This window comes from Geotrypetes seraphini, chromosome 6 (assembly GCF_902459505.1).
Source record: "Geotrypetes seraphini chromosome 6, aGeoSer1.1, whole genome shotgun sequence".
Taxonomy (NCBI): Eukaryota; Metazoa; Chordata; class Amphibia; order Gymnophiona; family Dermophiidae; genus Geotrypetes; species Geotrypetes seraphini.
The window spans coordinates 8,050,671-8,069,532 of record NC_047089.1 but is presented as its reverse complement, the minus strand read 5'-3'; the positions used below and the strand labels follow the sequence as shown (position 1 = coordinate 8,069,532).

The following is an 18,862-nucleotide window of genomic DNA, read 5'->3' as shown; positions in this document are numbered from 1 at the left end:
GCTGCGGATGGGCCATTTGGCCTTTATCTGCCACCATGTTTCTAGAACCATAAAGTTCTCTGACCTCACAATGCAGGTGTACAGAGCCTTAGCCAATAGGAAGAAGAGATACAAATGTTAAAAGCTTTAGCCAATAGGAAGAGGAGAAGATAGTGGATGTTGCGGATGGGCAGATTGGATGGGCAATTTCACCTTTATCTGCCATCATGTTTCTCTGTTGCTATAGCCAGATATTCCTCCTGCTTGTAAGAGAAGACAAAAGCGGAAGTTCAATGTGAAAAACTGGCAAGAAATCATCTTCTCAAAACCTTCTATGCTGCCCAACTTCTAGGGTTACCGGATTTTCCCGAAGGGAAATCTAGGCCTGTGGCCACGCCCCCAGGCTCGCCCACACCACATCCCATCCTGCCTCCAGTTCCCCCAGCCCCCACCTCCTTGACTTGTTTGTGCTGGGTTTTGAAAAGCTGTCCAGGGAAATCCAGACATCTATTAACCCTACCAATTTGGCATCATTTTTTTTCTCTGCGTTGTGATGGAAAATGTCCTGGTCTCATTAACATCCCGTTTAATACATTTCAATACAATCTGTAGATATCTGTCCCGTGTATGTTACTACCTGTGCTTGAGACCTTGGTGCACAATAACTTGTGGGCATACCAAATGTTAAAACACATTTACACTTTTGTTAGCTTTGAGCATAGAGGCCTAAAGTTGTACTCGAGGCAGTGGGAGGTGAAATAATTTACCCAAAATTACAATGCGCAACGGCGGGATTTGAACCCCGGCTTCCCTGGTTCTCATCCTACTATCTAACCATTGGGTCCTCCCCCACTTCACTCCCTCTTCTCTGATTCCCCTATTGCAGAGATAGACAATTCCAGTCCTCAAGAGCCACAGACAGATCAGGTTTTCGGGATATCCTCAATAAATATGCATGAGCTAGATTTGTATCTCAAGGAGGCTGTGCATGCAAATCCATCTCATACATATTAATAACATAAGAATTGCCGCTGCTGGGTCAGACCAGTGGTCCATCGTGCCCAGCAATCCGCTCCCATGGTGGCCCTTAGGTCAAAGACTAGTGCCCTGAGTCTAGCCTTACCTGTGTACTCTCTGGTTCATCATTGTCTAACTTTGTCTTGAATCCCTGGAGGGTGTTTTCCTCTATTTGAATCCCTGGAGGGTGTTTTCCCCTATAACAGCCTCCGGAAGAGCGTTCCAGTTTTCCACCACTCTCTGGGTGAAGAAGAACTTCCTTACGTTTGTACAGAATCTTTTCTCTTTTAACTTTAGCAAGTGCCCTCTTGTTCTCTTCACCTTGGAGAGGGTGAACAATCTCTCTTTCTCTACTAAGTCAATTCCCTTCAATATCATGAATGTTTCGATCATGTCCCCTCTCGGTCTCCTCTTTTCAAGCGAATAGAGGCCCAGGTTCCTACCTAGCATCCAGAACTGGTCCTTCACTCTTTCCCTGCTGTGGATATCCTGAAAACCTGACCTGCCTGTGGCTCTCGAGGACCGGAACTGCATTTCCTAAGAATCACAAGCCCTTTGCTGCAGTGGTCTTGTCAGTAAGTATAAAGCTGGACTTTTAAAAAAATATATATTATTGTTAAAATTTGTGCTGGAGTTGTGATTTTGGAGGTTCAAACCAAATTTCTCTGGTGTACATTTTTTGCCATGGTTCTTGTTCAGTGAGCCCTCCATATGGGGAATCCTAGTGACAGTGCAGGTTGGAAACTGCTTACATGGGACAGCAGAGATGCTCTAGGACGGTGTCTCTCAAACTGCGTGCCCTGGCACAGTGGTGTGTCCCAAAGACATTCCGGGTGTGCCAAGAGAGATTCCAGAATTCTACTCTATTTCCTTTTAAGTATACCCTAGATTAGATGACATGTACATTGTGTACGCAGAAGTCTGTCAATGTTATGAGTGTCTGTGTGTGCAAGAATACAATTGCCCAGACAAGCATAGTAACATAGTAAATGACGGCAGATAAGACCTGAACGGTCCATCCAGTCAGCCCATATAAGTTATACCCATTAAAAAATACATGATTAGATTAACTTGTCTCTTCTTTGATGTTTCTGGGTCGTAGACTGTAAAGTCCACCTGGTATTGTCCTAGGTTCCAAATGCTGAAGTTCCATCTAATCAAGCCATTGTGACATCACTGCTGAGGTTGGCTCTTAGGCACTGGTGGAATGAGGCATTATGACATCACAATCTCAGCTCTGGAATGTTGCTACTCTTTGGGGTTCTGCCAGGTAACATAGTAAATGACGGCAGATAAGACCTAAACGGTCCATCCAGTCTGCCCATTAAAAATAGATGATGAAATTCACTTGTCTCTTTGATATTTTTGGGCCATCTGGTATTGTCCTAGGTTCCAAATGCCGCAGTTGTCGTCCAAGCTCACTCCAGCCTATCCAACCATCCTGTTTGCAGGATATCTACCATAAAGTCTGGCCAGAAACATCCTCATGTTCCAAGTTTGTGGAGTTCCCATCGATGCCCTCCCCAGCCCATCCTACACCAAATCATCACCTATGGGACGCAGACCGTGCAAATCTGTCCAATACTGGCCTTAGTTCTTTAATTTACATTCTTCGTTTTCTAATTAGAGATCCTCTCTTTTCATCCCAAGCTTTTTTGAATTCCATCGCCGTTTTCCCCTCGGGAGGGCATTCCAGGCATCTACCACCCTTTCCGTGCAAAAGAATTTCCTAACATTGCTCCTGAGTCTTTCTCCCTGCAACCTCAAATTATGCCCTCTAGTTTTACCATTCTGTGACGTGATTGGTCCTTGAAAACTAACGGCAAGTAATTATATTTTTATTTTTTATGCAATAGTTATCCTAACCTGAGCAACAAAGCATTCAAGGCTTTGTTACCGTTTGGCTCTTCTTATCTTTGTGAACTTGGATTTTCAGCTCTGACAGAAATTAAATTAAAAAAAAAAAAAGAGAACGGCTGCAGATGGTGGATGATGAAATGCGTGTCTGTTTGTCAACTGTCGAGCTGTGTTTTGAGTTAATTTGCTCTCAAAAAAAAAAGGGGATAGATTCTGTACAAATGTAAGGAAGTTCTTCTTCACCCAGAGAATGGTAGAAAACTGGAACGCTCTCCCAGAGTCTGTCATAGGGGAAAACACCCTCCAGGGATTCAAGACAAAGTTAGACAAGTTCCTGCTGAACCGGAACGTATGCAGGTAGGACTGGTCTCAGTTAGGGTACTGGTCTTTGACCTAAGGGCCATCGCATGAGCGGACTGCTGGACACGATGGACCACTGGTCTGATCCAGCAGTGGCAATTCTTACGTTCTTATAGGGGACATGATTGAAACATTCAAGATAATGAAAGGAATAGACTTAGTAGATAAAGACAGGTTGTTCACCCTCTCCAAGGTAGAGAGAACGAGAGGGCACTCTCTAAAGTTGAAAGGGGACAGATTCCGTACAAACGTAAGGAAGTTCTTCTTCACCCAGAGAGTGGTAGAAAACTGGAACGCTCTTCCGGAGGCTGTTCTAGGGGAAAACACCCTCCAGGGATTCAAGACAAAGTTAGACAAGTTCCTGCTGAACTGGAACGTATGCAGGTAGGACTGGTCTCAGTTAGGATACTGGTCTTTGACCTAAGGGCCATCGCATGAGCGGACTGCTGGACACGATGGACCACTGGTCTGATCCAGCAGTGGCAATTCTTACGTTCTTATAGGGGACATGATTGAAACATTCAAGATAATGAAAGGAATAGACTTAGTAGATAAAGACAGGTTGTTCACCCTCTCCAAGGTAGAGAGATCGAGAGGGCACTCTCTAAAGTTGAAAGGGGACAGATTCCGTACAAACGTAAGGAAGTTCTTCTTCACCCAGAGAGAGGGAGAAAACTGGAACGCTCTTCCGGAGATTGTTATAGGGGAAAACACCCTCCAGGGATTCAAGACAAAGTTAGACAAGTTCCTGCTGAACCGGAACGTATGCAGGTAGGACTGGTCTCAGTTAGGGTACTGGTCTTTGACCTAAGGGCCATCGCATGAGCGGACTGCTGGACACGATGGACCACTGGTCTGATCCAGCAGTGGCAATTCTTACGTTCTTATAGGGGACATGATTGAAACATTCAAGATAATGAAAGGAATAGACTTAGTAGATAAAGACAGGTTGTTCACCCTCTCCAAGGTAGAGAGAACGAGAGGGCACTCTCTAAAGTTGAAAGGGGACAGATTCCGTACAAACGTAAGGAAGTTCTTCTTCACCCAGAGAGTGGTAGAAAACTGGAACGCTCTTCCGGAGGCTGTTCTAGGGGAAAACACCCTCCAGGGATTCAAGACAAAGTTAGACAAGTTCCTGCTGAACTGGAACGTACGCAGGTAAGGCTGGTCTCAGTTAGGGCGCTGGTCTTTGACCTAAGGGCCACCGCGTGAGCGGACTGCTGGACACGATGGACCACTGGTCTGACCCAGCAGCGGCAATTCTTATGTTCATCGCATTGATTAGCAATTCTTTTCTATCTACTTTAGTTTCACCGTTGTTATAATTACCCAAATATAGCTTATAGAACTTTAAATAAATACAGTCAAACCTTGGTTTGCGAGCATAATTCGTTCCAGAAGCATGCTTGTAATCCAAAGCACTTGTATATCAAAGCAAATTTTCCCATAGGAACTAATGAAAACTCAGATGATTCGTTTCACAACCCCATAACTTTAATACAAAATACTATACGTACTTATATTGCAAGACCTCGCTCAGTTAGAACGGTCACTAGACTCCCGCAGCATCAGAGAGAGAAAAACCATCGGCTCAGTTGTGATGATGTGACGCGTGTATACTGTACGTACTCGTATTGCAAGACCTTGCTTGTATATCAAGTTAAAATTTAATAAAATGCTTTGCTTGTCTTGCAAAACACTTGCAAACCAAGTGATTTGCAATCCAAGGTTTTACTGTACCTCTCAAATTTCATTTTTTTGTAGGTTTTGCAATTTGATAATTTCAATTATATAGCGTGCCGGAGCTGAAAAAAAGTTTAAGAGAGACTGATCTAGATGGAATGCAACTCTATACATGGTGCGATGTCCCTGCAAGAATTTAATTCTTTTGGAATGCAATACCAATAGCAACCAAATTCCCACCATTGACGTTAGTGACGCAAACCCTCTTTTCATTCCCTACTTTCATTATGGAAATAAGTGGAAAGAACGATAGCAAATGAACCCATGTGAGGCAAGCAGTTCTGTCTGCAAGCATGGCCAGCCACCACTTCACCAAGGGCCTTGTACTTACCACTTTGGGGAGCAGAGCTGCGACCACATCTTTGATAGCTTCCCGTAAGTGGGATACGTCAATGACAGACCCCAGGGTCAGCAGAGCGTCCTAGAAGAACAGAAACAGATATAGGGATCATTACATCCTATCAGTCCAGTTATTAAAATCTTAGGAGTATACCTTGACTGAAACTTATCGTTCGATGCTCAACTTGATGCTTTAGTAAAGAAAAGAGTTTTTCACACTATGGAAGCTTCGCACAATCAAATCTTATTTTGACTTTTCGTCTTTTTAGGTTGATTGTGCAGTCCTTGGTTCTGAGTACTTTAGACTATTGTAACATCATTTATCTAGGTTCTTATAAAAAAAAATTATCCAAATATGGCTGTGCGTCTAATTTTCAATCTAAAAAAATTAGCACTTGTAACACCATACTATTGAAAGTTGCATTGGCTTCCGACAGAGGCAAGAATAATTTTTAAATTGACCTGTATTTGTTATAAAACATTGATGGTCTTAAACCAAGTTACCTTTCAGATCATTTTGAATTAGTAGAAAACAAACGTTCTTCACGAAAAACAACCTTATTTTTTTCCCCCTCAATAAAAGGTTGTGTGTACAAAAGATTTCTTAATAGAACCCTCTCCTTTCAAGCAGGACTTTGGAACAACAAAGGTTTTAATGGTTTGTTCTTAAGTTCTTCTTCTTACCAGGCCTTTAGAAGGGCTTCAAAGAAGGTTTGGATAGGTTCCTAGAGGATAAGGAGATTGAGGGGTACAGATAGGAGTTGAGCTAGGTTATAGGAATAGTCAGGGACCCCTGCACAGGCGATAGGCCTGAGGGGCCGCCGCGGGAACGGACTGATGGGCGGGATGGACCACTGGTCTGACCCAGCAGCGGCAGTTCTTATGTTCTTATAATGTACTGTGTTTTGTGGTGTAAATTCACTATGTTTTAACAGTTCTTACCTCTTATTGTACCTCTTACCAGGTATGGCGGTATATAAATACATTTATTATTATTATTATTATTATTACATGGTAAAGGCAGCGATGTCACCTACTGTCCTCCCCATATTAACCACCTTGTTTTGAGAAGCTTATACAGTCAATGACGGGAAAACTATTTGAACGTTCGTAGGCAAGAGGCAGCACTTAATGGGGTTACTTTCTAATGTCTTATAACATCAGAGTAGAGCGTGGTATGGTTGCAGCTCCTCAGAATCAGTGCACACTAGAGAATGACACGGTGGCGGTTTACCCGCGGCCACCGCATTTTAGCCGCGGGTCACCCGCCGAAAACGGGGAAGAAAACTAGCAGTCGCTGCGGCGACGGGGACAAGGCCATTCACCGCCCGCGGGGCGGTGAATGGTCTTGTCTCCGCAGTGAGGTATCAAGGATCGCGCGGTCCCCGCAGCCACCGCCCGCCCGCCCGTAGCATTTAGCCAGCTCCCTCCCTCCACCTCACCTTAAATTTCGAGTTTTCCGGCTTCCTTTTTTCCGAGCCGCACGTGTTCAAAAATCCGTGCACGCGCGGCTGCGCGAGTCAATCAATCTTCTCCTCTGACGCAACCGGAAACAGGAAGTTGCAGGAGAGGAGAAGTTTGATTGACTCGCGCAGCCGCGCGTGCACGGATTTTTGAACACGTGCGGCTCGGAAAAAAGGAAGCCAGAAAACTCGAAATTTAAGGTGAGGTGGAGGGAGGGAGCTGGCTAAATGCACGGCTTTTTGAACGCGTGCGGCTAGGGAAAAAGGAAGCCGGCAAACTCGGAACGAATATAAGGTGAGGTGGAGGGAGGGTGGAATACGCTAAATATTAGAGTACTAAGGCTTATATGGATGCTGCGGGGACGGTGACGGGGCGGTGAATGAGATGGCAGTGGCGGTGACGGGGCGGTGAAAGGGATGGCAGTGACGGTGACGGGGCGGTGAATGGAATGGCGGTGACGGGGTGGTGCAGAGGATGGTGGGCCGGGGACGGGGCGGTGACGGGGACAGATTTTTTCTCCGTGTCATTCTCTAGTGCACACATCCAGTATGCCTCAGTTACTACTGTGCACAAATGAACCGTGAAAACACAGGGAAGACATTTATCCACTCAGGGCCTGATTCTATAGTGGTCATCGCTCCGTAAGGTTGTTGATCGGCCTCATGGTGACGGGCATTGCTAGGCATCCTAAGGCAGGTACCGATGTATTAGGCCAGGCTTTACCTCAGACACCTAGTGACGCCCAAGTCAACCACACCTATTCTCCGCCTCTAACCACACCTACTTTTTCAGGCAGACATTATAAAGCGTCAGAAGGCACCTTGACTTAGGCGACGGAAGAAATTGCACAAACTAAATTAACAAAATAATTTTTTTAATGTTTTTAACGTCGTGGCCAATTACTGTGGCATTTAACCCATTAAAAAGCAATCAAGTTGCATGCAAATTTTAGCTAGGCATTGCTAGACATCCATGATTAGGGCCCCCTAGTGGCATCTAACAGGCATCATTTATAAAATCAGGCCTTCATTGTATAACTTTGCATACGCATTACTGACGCTAAGCGCTCCAAACTGCACACACGGGTTATAGAATACGTACAGGTGCACGTGCATCTTAATTGACTAATGATCTACTAAGCTACTGGTGCTAATTAGAATTAATTGATACTAATTCTAGGGTTACCAGGCATCCATGTCCTCTTTTTAGAGGACTGTCCAGGTGCCTGGAGGGATTTCCAAAACCCGGCAGTTTGTTCAGGTTTTGGAAGGCCCCCGAGCTCGGGGCCGTGTATGGAGACCCTCTGCGCTTGCGCAGATGTCGTGATGATGTCATATGCACACACGCATGCACTTGATGTCATCGCATCGATGTCTGCATATGCACAGAGGCGTTCCAGACACGACCCTGAGCTCAGAGAAATTTGTGTGGGGCGGGGTGGGGGGCAGAACAGGGCGGGGCCCTCTTTTTTTAAAGTGGAAATCTGACAACCCTAGTTAATTGGCACTAATTTGCATAACTGTACTTGATTGTTATTCTTGGAACTGTACAATGCAAATTCTTTACTGCCTAACTGCAAGGAGGTTATGGGCATGAGAGGGGCATGGGCTAATCAGAGTCAAAGAATGTGGTAAAAGCAATTAGCTTAGCAGGGTTTAAAAAGGTTTGGATAATTTCCTAAAAGAAAAGTCCATTTCTAGGATAACCAGCATAAAATCTGTTTTACTCTCTTGGGATCTTTTATGGCTGCTTATTTGGCAGATTGATATTGGTTTGTTGTAGACAACACTCCACTCACTCTCATATCTAAAACTCATGAGTCCTTCGTCAACTTTGCTTTTCCTAAACATTCTGTCCTGTATCCTACAAAGTGGTAGTTCACCAACTTGCAAATAATTTTGCTTTCAGGTTAATGAGCTAATTTTCAGCTAATGTTCATTTAGGACTGATCAAGTGACACAGTCCAATAGGGAACAGCATTAAGTGCTGGAAAATTAGCCATTTCCTTTCAACACACCTCATCCAGCACGCTGTAGACATAACCAAGGCAGAAGTAATCTGTTTCCTTAACAACACATACACACAGAGCACGGAGAAAGAAAAATCACGGAATATTTGTTTAAAACTGAAAGGTTTTCTCTGCAGAAAAACTGCCTCAGGCAGGTTCAGCGCTCAGCAGAAAGACCAATCCTGTTTGACTTAATAAGATGCACAATTCTGTTTGTCTTCCTTGAATAATTAGGGTCTATAGGAGACTGGTGCACCCCAGAACCTGTGAGGAAGCGGATGAGAAGCTAAAGGGATTTCCATTTTAAACCAGCTACATGAGCGTTTCCAGACTGTTCCTTCCCCACCAGTGCGCTGGGACATTACGTATTCCAAAGCGTGTGTTCTACATTCCATCCCATATGCAGTATACATCCCCCCCGTCAACCCAAAAGGATAAGCACATTATTTACATACTCACTCGTGAGTCACACCGTGAAATTTGAGGCCATCAATTGTGCCACTGCAACATCACATGCCACCTTTGTAGTGGCCAAGGAATGCCATGAGCCAGCTCCACCTGAACGAATGCCGCGTGAGGTGGGAGTGGGATTCTTTTTTTTAAGCTGCGTGATCTGTTACGCACGAGGCCTGACAATTAAGTCCGTTTAGAATATGGTGTGCAATTCTGGAGGCTGCACCTTCAAAAAGATGTACAAAGGATGGAGTCGGTCCGGAGGAAGGCTGCTAACGACCGATAACTGACGTTAACTGGCACCCATTAGCATTCTCCTGTATAAGGCAGTGGATCTGATTCTACATACAGTGCCTAAAACACAGACAAGGAGCAGGACGGTGCTTATCGCCATTTATAGAACTGCGCCTAAGGTAGACTTGGGTCCTCTTTTACAAAGGTGCACTAAGCGTTTTAGCGTGGATTTAGCATGCTAACCGCATCTGGAGTACATAAGCACATAAGCACATAAGCATGGCCTCTGCCGAGTCAGACCATAGGTCCATCATGCCCAGCAGTCCGCTCCCGCGGCGGCCCCCCAGGTCAATGACCTGTAGTGATCTATTACTCAAGAGCATTTTGTCTTGTATAGTAACCCTCTAATTGTACCCCTGGATTCCCTTACCCCTCAGGAATTCGTCCAATCCCTTTTTGAAACCCAAAACCGTACTCTGCTCAACCACCCCCTCTGGAAGCGCATTCCAGGTGTCCACCACCCTCTGGGTAAAGAAGAACTTCCTAGCATTTGTTCTAAAACTATCTCCCTTCAATTTTTTTGAGTGTCCTCTAGTTCTTGTTGCCCCCGCCAGTCTGAAAAATCTGTCTCTCTCTACCTTCACTATACCCTTCATGATCTTATAAGTTTCTATCATATCCCCTCTAAGTCTCCTCTTTTCTAGGGAAAAGAGCCCCAACTTCTCCAGCCTCTCAGCATACGAGAGGTTTTCCATGCCCTTTATCATTTTTGTCGCTCTTCTCTGGACCCTCTCGAGTATCGCCATATCTTTCTTTAGGTACGGCGACCAGTACTGGACGCAGTACTCCAGATGCGGTCGCACCATTGCCCTGTACAGCGGGAGGATAACTTCCTTGGTTCTGGTAGTGATACCTTTTTTGATAATGCCCAACATTCTGTTCGCCTTTTTTGAGGCCGCTGCGCATTGTGCTGCCGGTTTCATTGTTTTATCCACCAAAACCCCCAAGTCCTTTTGTTCAATATTGGTCACCGTACCTCAAGAAGGACATGGCGATACTTGAGAGGGTTCAGAGAAGAGCGACGAAACTGATAAAAGGTATGGAGAACCTTTCATACGCAGACAGGTTGGAAAGGCTGGGGCTCTTCTCCCTGGAGAAGTGGAGACTCAGAGGAGACATGATAGAGACTTTCAAGATCATGAAAGGCATAGAGAAGGTGGAGAGGGACAGATTCTTCAGCCTATTGGGAACCACAAGAACAAGGGGGCACTTGGAGAAATTGAAAGGGGACAGGTTTAGAACCAATGCTAGGAAATTCTTTTTCACTCAGAGGGTGGTGGACACCTGGAATGCACTTCCGGAGGTTGTCATAGGACAGAGTACATTACGGGGTTTCAAAGAAGGATTGGATAGATTCCTGAAGGATAGGGGGATTGAGGGATACAGATAGAGGTAGAGATAGGTTATGAATAGGGTATAGATAGAAGGACAAGGGGGATTAAATGATTTAGACAAGCATCACCTTACAGGTCATGGACCTGATGGGCCGCCGCGGGAGCGGACTGCTGGGCGCGGTGGACCTCTGGTCTGTCCCAGCGGAGGCAACTTCTTATGTTCTTAATAACACGCATTTAGCGTGTGTTTAGCGAGCATTAAAACGTAGCGTGCGCTAAAAAGCTTAGCGCACCTTTGTAAAAGAGGGGGTCAGGTGCCAGGAGGTGTCTTAACCTTCTTAAGTGCCATGAGCACCTGTGTGAGTCCCAGTGATTTGATATCGGCCAGTTTTCGTGGCAGAATGCAGAAGGCGATTGCCGGGCCTTTCTTCTGCGCGGTATAAATTTGACATTTTCACATCAAACGTGATCCTCCGCCTCCAGCGCTGCCCAGATGGTGTGGGCCATCGTTAGTCCGACATCTCCACTGAAACCCTTCTGCCTTGGGAGGTTCTGCGGGTAGTGGAACTGCCGTCGGCGTAGCTTTCAGCTTCACAGATGCGCGCAAGCCCCAGTGGCACGAAAAGCCCGTGTCCCATGACTGAAGGCCTTAACCTTAGGTACACCCTATTTACGCCAGGGTTTTCTTGGCCAAAATACTAGCATCTAAGCCCTAGACAGGTGCCTACCCTGCCAAGAATCTGCTCCTAACCGTACCTACTTTCTGGCGACAATTAAGTCCCTAGATTGGCTAGCGCTTAAATTTAGGCATCTTTTATAGAATCGGGGCCAGCGTGCCTAACTTTCATAGCGCATATTTCAAAAGGGGGTGGGGCCAAGGACGTGTCGCACATCTAGTTATAGAATACCGGCCCAGTGAGATTAGGATTCCAGTGGAATATGAGCATATGGCGCTAGCGGTCTGTAAAAGGAGCAGGGAAAGCAGCTTGAACAATTAGTAAGTGATTTCCCCCCTCCCGCTGCTAAAAAAGAGGAAGGGCTTAACAGAGGCCACGCCTTCTCTATTATGAGCAGAATGTGTGGGGTTCTGCAGACCGGTTTGTACCTAGGCTTGGAAAAAGGACCAAACATTGCTTGTTGCTTTTACTAAGAATGCTGTACTAGGAGTTCCTTGCTGAAAAAGGACTATTTTTGGACCCAGATTTCTTTCTTTCTTTAAGTCTGAGCCTCAAACTAACATTTAGAGAAACATTCCTTAACAGAGAAACATCTTTAATTCCACAGAGCTGAGTTTCCTTAAATTGCAGCTGGGAAGGGCTGCTCCTGAAGAGTTTTGCTCTGTAGCCCATAATTGCTTTGAGCTCTGGGGGTTCATTTGCATAAGACTTTTTTCTAAGTTGCCCCATTTTGCTCTTTAGATGTGCCTTAATCCTGGAAAAGAGAGACAGAACTTTATGCGTTAAGAAGTTTTGCAAATTGAACAGAGTTTACAAAGTTTTCTTCTAAAAACTCTTGACAGAACTTTAAATTGGAATTTTACCTTGAGCTATCCAGGAGCATAAAATAAAGACCCTAGAAAGGGAAGCAAGCCTTTCCGAGGGAATGTGTGGTAGATTTGTTTGCATTCAAAGCATATAAAACTAGATTCCATACATGTTGCCTATATAAAATTGGCACAAAAAAATGCAAATTCTTATATCTACCTGTATATTAAATGCAGATTCCCCCTTATTCTCCCCTGATTTGAACATGACCCCTTCCATTTCTGCATCTCCAATCTAGGTGCCTAACTTTGGTCTCCTTATATCAAGCTGCATTAGGTTTCTTTGTATTTGTAATTGCAGGAACTTGTCCTAACTTCTTAAAACCAGCTACACTATCCACTCTTACCACAACCTCTGGCAACCTGTTCCAGAGCTTAACCATTCTACTCCACTCAGGATTTTGTAGACTTCAACCCTATCTCCCCTCAGCCATCTGTTTTCCAAGCAGAAGAGCCCTAAGCATTTTAGTCTTTCCTCATACGAGAGGAGTTCCATCCCCTTTACCATCTTGGTCGCTCTTCTTTGAACCTTTTCTAGCCTTAGTTCAATATTTACTAATATTTTCTGATTCTAGATCCTCTGTGTTCATCCCACGCTTCTTTGAATTCAGTCACCGTGTTCCTCTCCACCACCTCTCTCGGGAGCGCATTCCAGGCATCCACCACCCTCCCTCTCCGTAAAGTAGAATTTCCTAACATTGCCCCTGAATCTACCACCCCTCAACCTCAAATTATGTCCTCTGGTTTTACCATTTTCCTTTCTCTGGAAAAGATTTTCTACGTTAATACCCTTCAAGTATTTAAACGTCTGAATCATATCTCCCCTGTCCCTCCTTTCCTCTAGGGCAGGGGTGTCCAATGACGGTCCTCGAGGGCCGCAATCCAGTCGGGTTTTCAGTATTTCCCCAATGAATATGCATTGAAAGCAGTGCATGCACACAGATCTCATGCATATTCATTGGGGAAATCCTGAAAACCCGACTGGATTGCGGCCCTCGAGGACCGACATTGGACACCCCTGCTCTAGGGTATACATATTCAGGGTTTCCAGCCTCTCCTCATTCGTCTTCTGGCGCAAGCCTCCTATCATTTTCGTCACCCTCCTCGAACCACTTAAGAACATAAGAATTGCCATTGCTGGGTCAGACCAGTGGTCCATCATGCCCAGCAGTCCTCTCACGCGGCGGCCCTCTGGTCAAAGACCAGCACCCTTAACTGAGACTAGCCCTACCAGCGCACATTCTTGTTCAGCAGGAACTTGTCTAACTTTGTCTTGAATCCTCGGTTCCCAGGTGGAGAGTGATGAGAAAAAAGCAAATGCGCTAAACAAATACTTCTGTTCTGTGTTCACAGAAGAAAATCCTGGAGAAGGACCGAGATTGTCTGGCAAAGTTACATGAGAAAATGGAGTAGACTCTGCGCCATTCACAGAGGAGAGTGTTTATGAGCAACTTGAAAAACTGAAGGTGGACAAAGCAATGGGACCAGACGGGATCCATCCCAGGATACTAAGGGAGCTAAGAGAGGTTCTGGCGATTCCTATTAAAGACTTGTTCAACAAATCTCTGGAGATGAGAGTGGGAGTCTTTATCTACTAAGTCTATTCCCTTCATTATCTTGAATGTTTCTTTCAAATATGTCCCCTCTCGGTCTCCTCTTTTCAAGGGAGAAGAGGCCCAGTTTCTCTAATCTCTCGCTGTATGGCAACTCCTCCAGCCCCTTAACCATTTTAGTCGTTCTTCTTTGGACCCTGGCCACACTGTTTTTAGTCCATTTCTTTATTTGTGTATCTTACATCAACTGGACCCCTGAGGAAGGCTTGTTAACCGAAACACGGACCATGAAGGGTCCGGTTGGACTATTATATTTGTATTTTAATGGTTTTATTGTGAAGAGCGAAAAATAAATCATCTTTCAGAACATATATATCCACAGTCTTTTGTTTTTATCGCTGGATTGATTTTACTGTGGATTATTAGGTCGTCTTTTTGGTTTTTCTTGCGTTGGTTTCAAGAGTGCAGCAGTATTTAAAAAAGTGAAACAAACGAATAAATAAATAAAAACCATTTTGTTTTTATCTCCTGTAAGGCACAATTGGGCTCCTTCTTGACAGATTAGATTAATGGCATGCATTAAATGATAACATTAAGGAAAAAGGCCAGAGCAAAATAGAAACGTTCCGTTGACTGACAGAAAGCTTGTCACCTTTGCTTAGACAGATGCTCTACCTTTCCTGTACTTGACCTTTCCTGCTCTCACTTTCGGTCCCTCTGATAGATGCTTCCTGTGATGTGCTTTGGAAATGTTAATGTATGCAAGGGCTGAGCTGAGGCGGGCTGGGTTCAGCTATGAGCGAGGAGGTAGATGGGAGGTCCCCCCCCCTCAATAAACCAGCAGTAACCAGAGAGCTAGCTTTGTTCCTGGGGCATGCAGAGATGGCTACAGGGTGAGATTTCCCCCTGCAGTAGCCCCGGTTGAGCACAGGCTTACGACTGGCACTGCCAGCCTCTTGCGGCAGTGGGGTGAGGGAGGAGAGTTTTGTTCTGGGTGCAGGCAGTCTGTCATCCAGGCGTAGCTGTGTAGGCTGAGAAATATCAATCAGATAACTCCAGATAACTGGGCAGATCGCCATTTTCTTCACATGGGTTTATTGTTCAGATTCTATAAAGCAAAGCAGGACTATATGTCCATATTTACCACACATAAACCGAGATTCGGGGCCCAAAAAAATGGCCTTAAAGTGGGGGTCTTGGTTTATATTCGGGTCCTCAGAAGGTCTGGATCTACCCTCCTGTTGAGAAAAACCTCTAAAATGCAGGTGGAGCAAATGTCCATTTTTGAACTTACGAGAAGTCTATTTTTTTTTTTTTACATTCTCAAACCCCACCCATCACCCCTCCAAAAAAACACAATACCAATTTAAAAGTGTACAAAACAAGCCATTTGCATGTCGGAGGACCAGCATTTTTAATGGACTGGCCACACAGACTTGCCAGCAGACCTTTGGGAGCACCCTAGGGGGCACTGCTGTGAACTTCACATTAAGGATGCCAGATACACACCTCACCACCATACATTATATGGTGAGCCCTCCAAAACTCCCCCCAAACCTACTATGCCCACCTGTCTACCACCCCAATAGCCCTTATGTCTGCAGGTGGCACCTATATGGCAGTAAAATGGGTTTTGGTGGGCTCACACTTTCCACCATAAGTGTACTAGTGAGGGTGGCATATGGGCCTAGGTGCCCTTCTCTGCAGCCCACTGCACTGAACTGCTTGTGGACTGGCCATAGCATCTGCAGCTGTCATAGCAACTGATACGGACTATTTCGTGCAGATATTTTGTGGGTAGGAGTGGGGAGTGGGCAGTGGGGAGTGTGCGGGGGCCATATTTTCATCCCTCCAGATCTAGCCCCAAACATCCAAATTATGCCTTGGACACTTTGTAACTTGTTTATCGCTGGCATCAGAGAGCATGCCTAAGCACGGGCACACCAGTGCCAACTTATACCCACCATGGACGTGGCATCAGAGGGCATGCCTAAGCACGGGCACACCAGTGCCAACTTACACCCAGCACGGACGTGACATCAGAGGGTATGCCTAAGCACGGGCACACCAGTGTCAGCTTACACCTGCCACAGACATGGCATAAGAGAGCATACCTAAACTGGGGCACAACGATGCCAGTTTACCCCTGCCATTGACATGGCATAAGAGGGCAAGCCTAAGCATGGGCACACCGAGGCCAGTTTAAGCTAGGCACCAAGATGCCATTTTGCAATTGGCACTAAGCACATTGCATCTGACGTGTACGGCTGGACATTATTTGCATTTGTACATGTTCACATAGGTGCATTAATAACTACAGTAGAATCCTGCATTTAAAGGCAGACTTTCCACCCAACTTCAGGCATCCTTGAATTCTGCGCTGTTTTGACTCTTCTGAACCCTGTTCCACATCTCCACCAGCCTCTCAGTGTTTCTTTAGAGCTCCACTTCCTTCGGCATCAGCCAGTGAGCGACCCCTTGTCCCTGAGCTATGGAAAATGACATCTTTATTGAATCCCACTAGATAATGGAATCTTTCTTTTCAAGTGCATTTTGTAGCTCCTATGGTTTCTCAAGGCTCGGTATAAAAAAAAATCCATCTAAATAATATTTTGAAGAGGCTGATTCCTGAATATTCTGTTTTCATTACCAAGTGAAGAGAGCAGAAGCCACACAAGCCAGCCTACCTATGTTTTCAAATTAGCGTAGCGTAATGGCATTTATTATTGCTTCCAGAGTACTGCACGTGATCCTGTGATTGCAATGTGCTGCTTGACTTGCTTGTTTTTGCTTGAACAATGCACCTTGAAAATCACTGGCAGTTCAATAATAAATGCATTTACAGCATCCTGTCACTTTTATTTTATGTTGAATTATGCAAAAAAAAAAAAAAAATAAAGGAGCCATTTTCTTATAGAGAGTGACATCATATATTGCCCATCTAATAAGTATATTCTTTGGGGTCAATATCAAAGGTTCTTATCCATGTAACAGCTCCTACTATCAGGATAAGGGCTGCTGATTGAGATTGTCTAGACTGAGTTCCTCTGAATATCTTTACAACCAACCTCATACATAGTAACATAGTAGATGACGGCAGATAAAGACCCGAATGGTCCATCCAGTCTGCCCAACCTGATTCAATTTAAATTTTTTTTTTCTTCTTTTAGCTATTTCTGGGCAAGGATCCAACGCTCTGCCCGGTACTGTTCTTAGGTTCCAACTGCTGAAGTCTCCGTCAAAGCTCGCTCCAGCCCATCTACACCCTCCCAGCCATTGAAGCCCTCCCTAGCCCATCCTCCCCCAAACAGCCATATACAGACACAGACTGTGCAAGTCTGCCCAGAACTGGCCTTAGTTCAATATTTAATATTATTTTCTGATTCTAGATCCTCTGTGTTCATTCCACGTTTCTTTGAACTCAGTCACAGTTTTACTCTCCACCACCTCTCTCGGGAGCGCATTCCAGGCATCCACCACCCTCTCCGTAAAGTAGAATTTTCTTACATTACTCTTGAATCTACCACCCCTCAACCTCAAATTGTCCTCTGGTTTTACCATTTTCCTTTCTCTTGAAAAGATTTTGTTCTACGTTAATACCTTTCAAGTACTTAAACATCTGAATCATATCTCCCCTATCCCTCCTTTCTTTTAGGGTATAAATATTCAGGGCTTCCAGTCTCTGTTCATACATTTTTTGGCGCAAACCTTCTATCATTTTTGTCGCCCTCCTCTAGACCGCTTCAAGTCTTCTTACCTCAGCAGCACTGTTCCCTTTAAGTTGAGCGGGAGTATTCCAACTGCGTTGCTGCCAGTAGGGGGTGGTGCTTTAATATTGTATTTTCAGTTGCTAGGGACACGCAGGTCCCCTGGAGTCCTGCAAAGATTTTCTGTCCCTCACATTAGATAGATTGTGAGCTCACCACTGGGTCAGATAGGGGAAAGAAAATGTTTGAAGTACCTCTATATAAACCACTTTGAATGTGGTTGTAAAGCTACAAAAAAGGGGGTATACAAGTCCCAATCCCTTTCCCTCTTGGAAATGTAATAATGAAACAGCACCACCCAGTGGCAGGACTGTAGCTAGAGGACTCCTGCTTAGCTTAGAAGGAGCATTGCTTTGCACTATAGAGCATTTCTATAACTCGATGCCTCAAGGAAGGCACCTCAATACCATGCATTGAACACCAGTTCTATAATGCATCGATGCACCACCATTTAGGTAGTGCATAGATGTAAGATGGCATGCTTAAATGTGCCATTGTATAGTATTCTAGGTGTGTATATCAGTAAGAGACACCCCCATGCTCCATCCAGTGACATAGAAAGGGGGGTAGACTGCCCTGGGTGCCATCATCATTGGGGGGGCGCCGGTGCCTCTACGCCCCCACAAACCTCTTGACATGTTGCCAGCACGAGCAGCATCTTCCACTTGTTGCTCATGCTGGCCTTGGCTCCATTCTGATGTCACTTCCTGGTCATGAGACCAGGATGTGATGTCAGAAGGGGGACCGAGGCTGGGGGAAGGAGGGGCACTCAAGCGGTAGGGAAGAGTGGGGGGGGGGATATGGTGCAGCGATGCAAGGCACAGGTTCCAGCCTCCCTCGCTACGCCACTGGCCCCATCCATATGGGTGCCCCGTCAAATGTGCGCAGGACAATTGCACGCCGACAATTGTGCCCCAACATTTGCACACACTGACAAATGCGTGCACTGAATGGGAGGTGAACCGACAATTGCACCCTGTTGTCTTTTTGAGGGTTACAAAGTAATCTTCTTTTTTGAGGGGGGGAGGGTTGGGGGGCAGTGTGTGGTGCAGTGGTTAAAGCCACAGCCTCAGCACCCTGAGATTGTGGGTTCAAATCCCACACTGCTTATTTTGGCCCTGGGTAAGTCACTTAATCCCTCATTGCCCCAG

The 18,862-nt window shown here is 45.3% G+C and overlaps 1 protein-coding gene across 1 annotated transcript in view; it reads right to left on the bottom strand.

Moving 5' to 3' along the window:
- Positions 1–18,862, bottom strand: part of PDE2A (phosphodiesterase 2A) — a 505,027-nt gene that overhangs the window by 249,274 nt on the left and 236,891 nt on the right. The window contains exon 2 of the mRNA XM_033947538.1: positions 5,288–5,377. Within this exon, the coding sequence (XP_033803429.1) occupies positions 5,288–5,377 (90 nt within the window). The remainder of the gene's footprint in view (positions 1–5,287; positions 5,378–18,862) is intronic.